The 11,767-nt window shown below is 48.0% G+C and overlaps 1 protein-coding gene across 3 annotated transcripts in view; it reads right to left on the reverse strand.

The window, feature by feature from the left end:
• The window catches only part of TCF20 (transcription factor 20), a 56,576-nt gene that overhangs the window by 10,898 nt on the left and 33,911 nt on the right, over nucleotides 1–11,767 (reverse strand). For all 3 annotated transcript variants that reach the window (XM_045289675.1, XM_045289673.1, XM_004700295.2), the window contains one exon: nucleotides 1,124–1,217. In XM_045289675.1, coding sequence (XP_045145610.1) covers nucleotides 1,124–1,217 — 94 coding nt within the window. The remainder of the gene's footprint in view (nucleotides 1–1,123; nucleotides 1,218–11,767) is intronic.

Here is an 11,767-nt window from a genome sequence, read left to right on the forward strand (position 1 = left end):
GAGCGGGGAGGGAGGGGAAAAAGGAGGAGCTGCTAGCCAGAGCTCAAGTAGAAAGCAAATGTTTTGAGAATGATGATGGCAACATATGTACAAATGTGCTTGACACAACTGATGTATGCATGGATTGTGATAAGAGTTGTATGAGCCCCTAATAAAATGATTTAAAAAAGGGCCGAATAAGACATTTCTCCAACGATAAACAAATAGCCAGTAAGCCCATAAGGAGATGCTCAGTGTCACTGGGCATCAGGGAAAGACAAGTCAAGACAACGAGCGATCCCTGCACACTCAGTAAGAAACAAACCAATACCATGACAAAGACCGACATAGAGAAACTGGAACCAATGGTAAGGGAACTTAAACTGTAGCTACTTTGGGGAAAGAGGCTCCTCAAACGCTTAAACAGTTACTAAATTATCAAGCAATTCCACACCCGGGTTATACATACCCAAGAGGAATAAAAATCCATGTCCACACAAACACTTGTGTATATTGATAGTAGCATAATAAGCAAATAAGCAAAAAATGGAAACAATCTATATGCCATCAACCAATGAATAGATGAATATTGTATATCTATATCCTAGCTATAGGAACGAAGTACTGATACATACACATTATACTACATAAAAGAAGTTAGTCACTAAAGACCACCTATTGTATGACTCCATCTTATAAAACATCTCAAATCTGCAAATCCAGCAAGACACACAGTACATTAGTGGCTGCCTAGGGCTAGGAGAGAGGTGGGAGGGGCCGTAACTGCTAATGGGTATGGGTTCTTTCTCACTGTGATGAAAACTTTGTAAAATTTATTGGTTTGCATAATTCTGTGGCTATCTTAAAACACACTGAATCTCACAACTTAAACAGGTGAATTGAATGGCATATGAATTTTAGATCTATATATAGATATCTACTTATCAGTAACATTTATTAAAGATAAAAAAAAAACCTATCCCATGCCTTTCTATTATCTTGTCTGCATTTCTTTAACATTTACGAACAGCACCAAGTCCAGAGAGAGGACAAGAGCTACTGGGGAGGAAAAGAGAAGTGCGCCAGGTTGCGGTCTTGCGCGCTCGAAGGCAACCTCTGGACAAGGCCTGTGGCCCTGCCTTACCTGCTTCAATGGCACACGGGTAATGGTACCGGAAGGAGCAGCCTTTGTTGTAGCAGCCCAAGGTGGCGCCTGCCTCCTGGCAGTGGGAACATTTCTGAAAGAAAGGTAGGAGAAGTCAAGACATGCCACACCACGCTATGCCATGCCATATTCCCACTCATCTCTGTCCGCTGGGCATCTCCCAGACCCCATCAGTCAGGACCTCAGCCTGTGCCTCTGTGGTTACAGCATTTGTGGGGGCAGAACAGACTGGTCACTCTCTAACCTCTACTGACCACACTGTGGAAGGGATGCAGCCACAGTATCATAGGCCAAACCCCACAACACCTCCATTGACAGATCCAGGGCTTGAGGGCTGGTCAAGTCCCTGCTGGGAATTTGCCTCCCCACCCCAGACACACGGAGTCACAGTCCGGGGAGCATGTCTGGGGCTAGAAAAGGCACATTCTCGGCAGGGGACTGACCCGGAATGAACCGTTCCAAGCTTTGGACAGACCACCACAGGGGAGCAACATAAGCAATTCTGCATCAAGCAGTGGCCACGGTGGGGGTAGGGCCCCTAGCCCTGCCACTGTGCTCCTGTGCCCCACCTGCTTCTCCCACCCACCCAAATTTGCCTCATTCCTCACTATCATGAACAGACTACAGATCTTGCCAGCTTATTTTTGCAGTGGAGTCTGGGGTAGGAGAGGGTACGAGAGTAGAGTTAAATATAAACCTTCTGGAATTAAAAGTGGAATCTGCTTTCTAGTTCTTCTTATATCTGTGAGGTTTTATTTTTACTTCTGATCCACTTAGCCTACATGCCCAATGCAAGTACACATCCCTTTTCAGAAAACATGGTCCCTGTGTGCCGAGTGGTATTTTTATACACTGCATCCTATTTTAAATGTACTAGGAAACCTGCCACGAGTTTCTGGCTGAGTGGAAAATTAGCCTGTAATTGCGACGCTCTTCCGTATATGGTCAGGCTTTCCAAAGTGGGGTGCACCTCTAGCCTCCCCCCTTCCCCCACTGGCTGCCCGGAGTGCGCCTCCTGTGGGTCTCAGAAGTGCCTGGTGGAGGCTCTAGGAAGCCAGGGTGCCGGCCTAAGGGAACTGTAGCCCGGACTCTGGTGTTGCCGTTTATTGCCTGCTCTGAGCTGACTTGCCCAAGTCAGTGCACCATGCACCCCAGAATGCCAGTAGGGCTCCCCCACCCTGCATAGTGTGCTCCCCAGGAAGAAGAGGCACTCAGGCCAGCTCCCAAAACACAGATTAAAAAGAAGACTTCAAGAGACTGAGATTTAATGAGGTACAAACAGTGCTCCCAGGACTTGGAAATACCTAGTGTCGGAAAAAGCATGATTTTGTAAGTTTCAAGCTGTCAGGACTTTTTCTTCCAAGTTCCTAGGACTTCTGTACTGGACCCTGAGGATGACTTCTCGCACCAGAGCACTACATTTGTGAATGGTCCTGTCCCTTCAGTAGCGTACTCTCAATTCTCCTCAGGTGTGAAAACCACTGCACACACAGGAAGGGCAGGGGCAGGGCTGGAGAGGACTACACTAGGGGAGAAGAGTGTCCCAGGTCCCCAGCATCTTTCCAGGCTTGGTGAGCCTGCACCCTGCACTGGGCAGGCACTCGATTGTAGGGAGCCTGTGAAACCAATCCACTGTGGCAGCCAAGGGTCAAGTGCCCACCAGGCATGGGGTGGCACTGTGCCTCTGGCATGGCCTAACTCTTCCAGTGCTCAGACCACCCCCAATCCAAGATGACTTGCCAGAGGCCACCTGTCCAAGGTCAAGCCCCAGATTCAGGCTGACTCCCCAAGGCAGCACATGAGACTCTGTAGGATAGCCCCTTTAAGAGATGTTTCTTGAAAAAGGTAGCTAACGTCATGGAACAATTGTTCAGAAACTCACAGGGGAGTTTAATTTGCTGTGTGAACTTTTACCAAAAACACAACACAGTATTTATTCTTCCTTTAGTTTTTAAAAGACCAGTTTTTCACCCCTCGGAAGACCACGATCTTTCTGGGTGCAGATAAAACAGTAAATGTTACCATCTGCCGGCACACGCTTGCCAAGACATAAAAGACCACCACCAGGCGGTGGTCTTTTAGGAGTCGTTCTGGAAGGGCCGTCTGCAGGGGGAAGGGACCTCTGAGAGGGCACAGGGTGGTGGGATTTGATTATAAGTGACAGCCTGATGAGGAGCCCAGAGAGCTTGACCTGGTGACACTCCCGAGGTGGGGAGCACAGCTTTCAGCTCTCCTGCTCAGGCAGGAGCCCAGCACCCACCGCCCTCTGGAGGTGTCTGTGAAGAGCTGGGCTCGAGAGGCTGGGGTGTGGGAACACCTCCCTCCTTTCTGGCTGGGTGTTCTTGGCTAGAATTCTACCCTTGTTTCCTCAATCTGCTAACTGGGGACTAATAAAATGCCATTTCTCCACCTTCACCTCATCAGTGCACGGACAGGCCTTCTTCAGTGTACTGTGTCGACCCTTGCCCAGCTTGAGAACCACTGACATCTCGCGTGAGAAAAGAAACAGTGATGCACTCATCAGTTGACTAGGACCCCAGGTTTCCTGGAGGCTATTTAGTGTTCCCATCTGTGCCTCCAGTGATGCTCACCCTAATCCTCAGGTCCATAGACATACAGAAGCCCATGATAGTCAGAGATATAATGGTGTTTGCATTGGTGGAGGGAGAGGTCACAAACCAAGAGTGTGGGCAGCCTCTCAAGCTGGGAAAGAAACCACTTCATTCCTAGAGCCTCCAGGAAGAAGCAAGGCCGTGCACACAACATGGCTTCAGCTCAGTGAGCCTGTCGGCTGCCAGCCAACAAGACTAGGAGAGAACAAGTGGTGCTACCTTAAGCCACTAAGTTGCTATAATCGTACTAGAAATGAAACATAGCTATGCATTCCCCCCCTCCCCTTACATTCTCTAATGTCACAAACTTCTTTTTCATGGAAAACTGTATCAGAAATGAAATGGTAATTGTTTGCCCCACGTGATCACTGACGAGTTAGGAAGCTAACAGGATAGGAACTCCCACCTTGTCCCACCTGAACTCCAAGTTCCATGGTCTTCATGACAGACCATGCTGCCTTCCAGGTCCTCCAGGGAGGCACCTACCCAATATCCGAAGAGCCCTCCCTAGATACCTGGTACCAAACCACCCAAACCTACTGCCAGCAAGTTGGATCTGATTCAAAGTGACTCTATACAAGGTTTCTGAGGCTGTACATCTTTAAAGGGGCAGAAAACATCATCTTTCTCTCACAGAGCAGCTGGTGGGTTTGAACCACCAATCTTACAGTTAGCTGTCCAGCACTTACTCAATAGCACCAGTAGGTCTCCTTAGACACCCAAGGCAGAACACAACTTCTCTCTAGCTCTGTAACATCTAGTTCTTCTTCAAGTGCCAAAACAAATACCCAGACTAGTACCATTTCCAATTATACCCTCTTTTCTGTCCCCCACTCCCTTTTTTTTAACCTGGAAAAACACACACTACTCACTAACACCACCATGATTTGTACAATCCTTCTCAAATCCCACAGAGAACTCAGCCCATCTGCATAGTTGGACCTGCTGTCTTGATGGTAATGTTACTACAGGTCTGACTGCAAATCTTCCTAGGTGGGCAGAGCCCACCTCCCAAAGTAGGCCACACTGTGGTGCTACAGCACAGGACCTAAATCAATATACAGCCTTCTAACAAGCAACAGTTTGATCATCTCATGATGAAACAATCTTACAGTGCTTTCCTCCTCATTTAGCAGGAAAGAGAATAAAAGCACATTTCAAGCCACTCTGAAATTTCTTTTTTTTTTGGGGGGGGGGGGCGGTTGGAAACAAGCACCTCAGACCTCCCACTCATGTGGCTGGCTGGTGACTTTGAACTGCTAACCTAGTGGATCCCAGCCCAATGTGTAACCACTTCACCACCAGGGTTCCCTCTGACATTTCATAAACTGTGCATTTGGAAAGGAGCCATGGTGGCATAGTGGGTTAGGGGTTGAGATGCTAATTGCAAGGTCATCAGTTCAAACCCTGCTGCTGTTTGAAAAAAGGAAAAAAAGATGAATCTGTCGGTTTCCGGAAAGACTTAGTGTCTCGGAACCCCTAGGGAGCAGTTCTATCCTGTTCTCCAGTCACTGTGAGTTGGACTTGGCCTGAGGGCAGTGAGCAGTGATATATTTGGAAAATACACGATAACACCTATAGTCAGTCTTCTGAACATACTTAAACAGAAAACATCCCGCCATCCCTCTTGACATTTCCTGAGTCCTTGTCACTGCCTTAGTGGCAGGACTTGAGATGGAAAACTCCAGAGGCTCCCAGGGGAGAACAGGTCTTTCCCGGGACACATGTGGCCAACCAGGTAACCACTGGAGTAGGTGCAAGTGCACCTTGGCCTGATCTCGGCATGGTGTCTTTGGGGGAGGGCAGCAGCGGTTCTGTGGGGTCCCCTGGATTCTCCTCCGGCATCACGTCTGTGCCAGGGGATGGCTTTTCTCCAGCAGCTCACAGGGTCTGCGTGTTCGAGTCTGTCCACATCCCCACGTCCCCTGGGAGGGAGTCGGGCTTATATCCCCATGTGAGTGTGGATAGTAGATGGGCTGCCTGCCATGTCCGGCCATGAGTGCTTGGAGAGAGCACGGTGCTGTGCCGGTTCTGCAGGGCCCGGTCAAGAGCAGGTAGCAGGTGCATCCTGCAGAGCTCAGGAATGTGAAACGAGGGGTGTGCCCATTCCTAGTCTTCCTAGCCACCGGCAAGCGTAGTCTCCCCTTTTAATTACACCTCCTCCTGTATCTAGGACAGAAGCCTGTGCCGCCTGAGATACCCACAACCGAGGGAAAAACACAAATAACAAAACTCACTGCCGTGGTGTAGACTCTTGACCCCCAGTGAATCCAGACAGGGTTTCCAAAGCTGTTTATCCTCAAGCCTCCACTTTTTTCTCTGGAACAGCTGGTGGGCTTGATTCTCCAGCCTTGCTGTTGGCAGCCCAATGCTAAACCCAAGGTGGCACCAGGGCTTTTGCTGTAGCTCTGTGCCCTACAAAGCTCTCTCGGAGCATGTTAAGATGTTGGCAGCAGCATTACATAGGGAACCCCTAGGTCTGAGCCCCTGCTTCCTCAACGCACCCTCCCAGCCCCACCCCCTCCCCCAGCGCTTCACTGTGACAGACACTCTGGAGAAGGTGCTTGGAGCAGGCCTCTAGGCTCCACACCATTCTCAGGGCACCACTAGAGGGTGCTCACGGGCTCCCAGGCTACCTCCCCAGAGCACCCAGAAGCCACCACACACACACTCATTCAAGGGGACCGAGAGCCACCACACCAACTTATCATCTGTAAAAGGGGGGTAATATTTGATCGGCCTTCTTCAAAAAGTTGTATAAATTGTGCAAACGTTTTACAAACTAGAAAGACAGGTAGCCATAGGGTTGATCCTGACTCATAGAGGTTTCCGTGGGGAGCGGAGGGCAGGGCACCAGGATCAGCTACACAATTGCTAGGAGTTACAAAAAGACATAAAATATCTATATCCATCTTTGTGTCATGTTTTAGTAGTTTTTGATGTCAAAATCGGACACAAATACATACCAAGCAAAACCTATTAAAAAGCTGGCAGAGTGGTTAAGCACTTGGCTGATAACCAAAAGGCTGGTGGTTTAAAACCCATGGGAGAAAGATGTGACCACCTGCTTCCATACTAATTTAAAGCCCAGTAGACCCTTCTGGGGCACCTGGCGTCCTGTAGGCTCCCTAGGATTCGGAACCTACTCTAGTGACGACGTGCTGAGAAAATCAAAACCACACTCCCTGCCCTCAGGCCGATTCTGACTCACAGCAACCATGTGGGAAGAGCAGAATGGCCCAGTGGGTTTTGAAGATTGTAAATCTGAACTGGAATCGAGCGGCTGGTGACTCCAGTATGTAACTACGCCACCTGGGCTCCAAGTGAAATGAACATTATTGGGGGACCTCATTTTCTTTCCCACAGAGCACGGCCCCAAATGAACAGCCCTGGTGGGTTAAGGCAGCTTCCTTTCTAAAAAGTGCAGTTGCCAGCATATAGTTTAAACAGTGTTTTACCTTCCAGGGTGTGGGTAGTCAGTTCCTGGCCCAATCTCCCCACACTTCACTCCCTCGTCCATCTAGCCCTCTTCTCTCCCAGAGATCAACAGAGCAGGTGAATGGCAAATGGCTGGAAAGTTTTGTAAGGAATTTTTTATGAGGGTAGGAATACTCCTGGGAAGGCATCAAATAAACACGGAACAAACGACACATGACTACAAAGGAAACCCCAGAAGCATGCAAGGGTGGGGGTGGCCCAGAGGCCAGACCCTGTACCTGAGGACTTCTACCCTCTCACTCGCTTGGAGCTTTCTTGGCCTGGATTACCTGCCCTGCGCTGTCCCCACCCTTGCAAGGCAATGCCATTTGCTCATAGTCAGAATCATCTAGAATGATCTGCTATGGCTGTGTCTGGATCCCCTCCTGCCATTCCAGCAGATGGTACTGCTCCCCACACGGAGCGAGTAATAGCTCATCTTCTCTGCCTCCTGGGACACAGTCATCTGTGTCGAAACAGGGAGAGGGATGTGTACACAGGCACACTTTCTCCACACCATCTTTCTAATAGAAAAGTCGTAAAATCACCCAACGAGATCCTTGTGCCCCTCCACCAACCTCCCAAACATCTCTGCTGATGCTTTGCACAGTGTGTTTGTGGGAGCTTCCCAACTTTCTCACTCTGTCCTATAGGGGCCCTAAAGGACAAGGCAGAACTGCTGGTGGGTTTGAACAGTTCAGTGAGATCGTGCCACCAAGACTCCTTTCCCACCCTATTAAAAACCAAAACCAAACTCACTGCCATCAAGCCAATTCTGCTGCCTAGCCACCCTCTAAGACAGGTGGAATTGCCCTTCTGGGTTTCCAAGAATGTAACTTTTTAATGGGAGTAGAAAGGCACCAGGGCTCCTTACCGACCATGTCAGAAACCCGTAAGAAGTGTGTTGGTGACATATGGGGGTTAGGGGAAATGGTGGGAAGGCCCTTAGAAGTGGAGCAAAAACACAGGGCACAACTGAGGTCAGCATGCCACATCCCCCATGACAGCCCTGGCCTCCAAGGACAACCTGCTCCCTTACTGCCTCCTCTAGCATCTTTGCAGCAGCAGATGGGGACGGCTGGACTACAGTCGGTGTGAAGTGCTGCTGCTCTGAATCAAGTTCAAAAGCCTGGGATTAAAGGACTCTTCTTCATCAACAGTGTCCTTCCCTGTCTCTCTCGGCTTCATCTACCAATCAGAGGCCAAGATTTAGCTGCAACCTTGAGATCCTGGTGAGCACAGCTGACATGCCCAGGGCTCAGGCCATGGGCGTGTTCATTTTATCTTTCAGTGAACAAATCATACACAACCTGGGAGAGAGCGACTTCTCTCTGGGCCCTTGTATCTTGGATCGCTTTTGCTGCTGCTGTTTCACCAGTTCTGCCACTCACACACTGGGCCTGTGGGAAGGTCAGGCACATGGGCTGCAGCTCCATCAAGTGTGACGCTGCCCGGTCAACAGAAGTAAACCACCAGACCAGAGCTTCTTTATAGAATCACAAGTACATACTATTCTACTGAACATAGAAAGGAATGCTGGTGGCACTGAAGGACAAGTGTTGGGTGCCCTGCAGGAGAAAGATGAGGCTGTTTGCTCCTGTCAAGATTTGAAGTCTCAGAAACCCTCCTCAGGGTTGATGTGAGTTGCAATCGACTTGGTGGTAGCAGCTTTGTTTTGTTCCGGGTGGTACAGTGATTAGTGTTCAGCTGCTAACCAGGTCAGCGGTTTGAACCCACCAGCCGCTCCACAGGAGAAAGATGTTGACAATCTGATTCCATATAGATTACAGCCAAACAGACCCTTTTGGGGCAGTTCTACTTTGCCCTATACGGTGGCTAGGAGTTGAAATGGATCCAAAGGCAGAGAGGGTTGGGAACTTTTCATTTCCCTTGCTGACATGCCACTTCTGAGTCTAGACCCCAATGCTGCAGTCTGGAAACTGAAAGCCCAGGCTGAGTGACAATGAGGAGGAACCTGACCAGTCAAGTCTTCCATAGCTCCATTTTCTCTACTCCTCCTTTCTCCCCTGGACACAGTTTTCTCTAAAGGTTCCACGAATCCCTGCGTTCCAGGGGCCTTCTGGTCTCCAGTCTCACCTTCAATCTCAGAGTTTCAAAGGACTGGTGGCATCCATTTCAGTATGTGATAGGCACCTTTACTAGCCACTTAGCTCATTCTGACTGCATGCATCCCACCAGACAGGCAAAGGAGCTGACAAGCCTACCTGGGACTTGCCTGTGGGGAGGCTGCAGATTGTCTGGCATTAAGACAAGCACTAGAACAGGGCAGATTGGCCTGAAGCTCACAACTTCATCAACTCAAGACCAAGAAAGCGCCCTGGGGCCCAGACTTCCATGGGGAGAGATGAGCAAGCAGGGGAGCTCAATTCTCAAGGGCAGGGAGCTGAGGGCACACTGCACTTCATGACACACTGGAAAGAAAACCAACAAGAGTTGATTGTGACCAACTGAAACAAGGGTCACGGTGAGCTCGGTGTTGGCTGGTGTCTACACCTAGGGCATCAGCCTCAAATGTGTGCCCACCTAAAAGCTACCTCCTACACAGTAGAATGTTTTGGGGTTCAGAGTAAAACCTCAACTGGGATCATCAAGAGCGAGTTTAAGTGACATTTTCGGATCACAGCAGGTAAAGCTAGAGCCCTTTCTGGACCACAGCACTCGACCTTCCTGTCTCACTAAATCTGACACCAGGAGAGGAGGGGAGTTGATATTGAGAGCGACTTCTATCAGGACCCTAAGCAGACATGAGGTTTTTGTCAAAGTGACCCCAGAATATACCCGAAAGTTTGCTTTTTAAAGATAAATGTCACCCAGCAAGCCCTTCTCCGGTATAAAATCTTATTTCTCTTATAGGGGAAATAAGGGGGAAAATCCCATTCAATAAGTCTACCAGTTGGCATGGTGACATTTACCAGGCCTGCTTTTCTTACTTATATTCCTCATGTCTGTCAGTCTGTCACACTGTGGTGGCTTGTGTGTTGCTGTGATGCTGGGAGCTATGCCACCAGTATTTCAAATACCAGCAGGGCCACCCATGGTTACTAGGTTTCAGTGGAGCTTCCTAAGGCAGACTAGGAAGAAGAAATTGATGATCTACTTAAAAAATTACACACAAACCAAAAAGCTAGTGAAAACCCGGTGAACAGCAGGGACAGGTCTGAAACACTGTGGAAAGGTGAGCCCTCAGGCTGGAATACAGCTGGAGAAGAGCTGCCTCCTCAAAGTAGAGTTGACCCAAATGACAGGAATGAAGCAAAGCTTCTGGACCTTCATTTGCTGATGGGGCAAGACTCGAGAAGAAACAGCTGCAAATGCCTATGAATAATTAGAACATGGAATACACGAAGTAAGAATCTAGGAACCTTGGAAGCCATAAAAAATGAAATGGAATGCATGACAGTATCTTAGGCACTGGAATAAGCAGAGATAGACCGGCATCAGACACTGTGAATCTGACAACATATGATACCATGCTGCGAGTGACAGTGAAGGAAAATGACATCATAGTGATAGTCCAAAAGACTATTCAACACCACAAAACAAAATGCATTGTTGAATAGAAAACCCATTTATTCTGTACAAAAAAAGACTACTTCAAGATCTCCTCTGAAGTACAACAGTCAGTGATAACATCTATAAAGAAGACCAGCAAATATGACTCCTATTCCAACTTAGGAACCAATCGCTAATGCCAAAGAAAAAGATACTGAATATTTTACCAACTTCTGCAGTCTGAAACTGATCAAACATGCCACCAAGATGCATTGAAACTACTTGATGACTGGAATGCAAAAGCTGGAAACTAGGAAGGATCAGTGGGAATATGTATATATAAAAGATCAATAAATGTAACTGGTGCCCTCCATAAGGAGTCAAGAGTGAAAAACCATCCTTGCATATGGGCACCAATTTCCTATTTGTTCCTTAAGAAAAAAGAAGGATCAACCAAGACTATCATGTGAATCTTGCCTGAAGAAAGACACGGGAATCAAATTGGCTACATCTGTCCAAAGAGACAGTATCATTAGTTAAAACAAAGGCTAGGGCCAGTTGTGGAACAGAACATCGGTTGTTCATACACAAGTTCAAGCTGAAGCTGAAGAAAATGAAAATAGGTCCACAAGAGAGAGCCAAGGTACAACTTCAAACATCTTATTTGAATACAGACTGCTTGCTTCAAGAAGAGATCTGACTCACTGAACACTAATAACTGAAGACCAGATGAATTGTGGGATGACATCGGGAAATTATACATGAAGCAAGCTAAAGAACATTAAAGGGTGAAATGAAAGGGCTCAACAGAAGAGTTTAAAGGACAGTTCGAGAACATAAAATATTGAAATGTGCAAAGACTTGGAGTTAGAGAACCAAAAAGAGAGCACACTTGGAATTTCTCAAACAAAGAAACCTGAAGAAAATGTCAAGCCTCCAAAGGCCTTATTACTAAAATCTACAATACTCTGGTAGCTTCCAAAAAGAAAAAAACTAATTGCCCACTTGAGAGGTGGGCAAA

The sequence above is a fragment of the Echinops telfairi genome, unplaced genomic scaffold (assembly GCF_000313985.2).
Source record: "Echinops telfairi isolate 266 unplaced genomic scaffold, ASM31398v2 ScPeMD7_2;HRSCAF=8, whole genome shotgun sequence".
Lineage (NCBI taxonomy): Eukaryota > Metazoa > Chordata > Mammalia > Afrosoricida > Tenrecidae > Echinops > Echinops telfairi.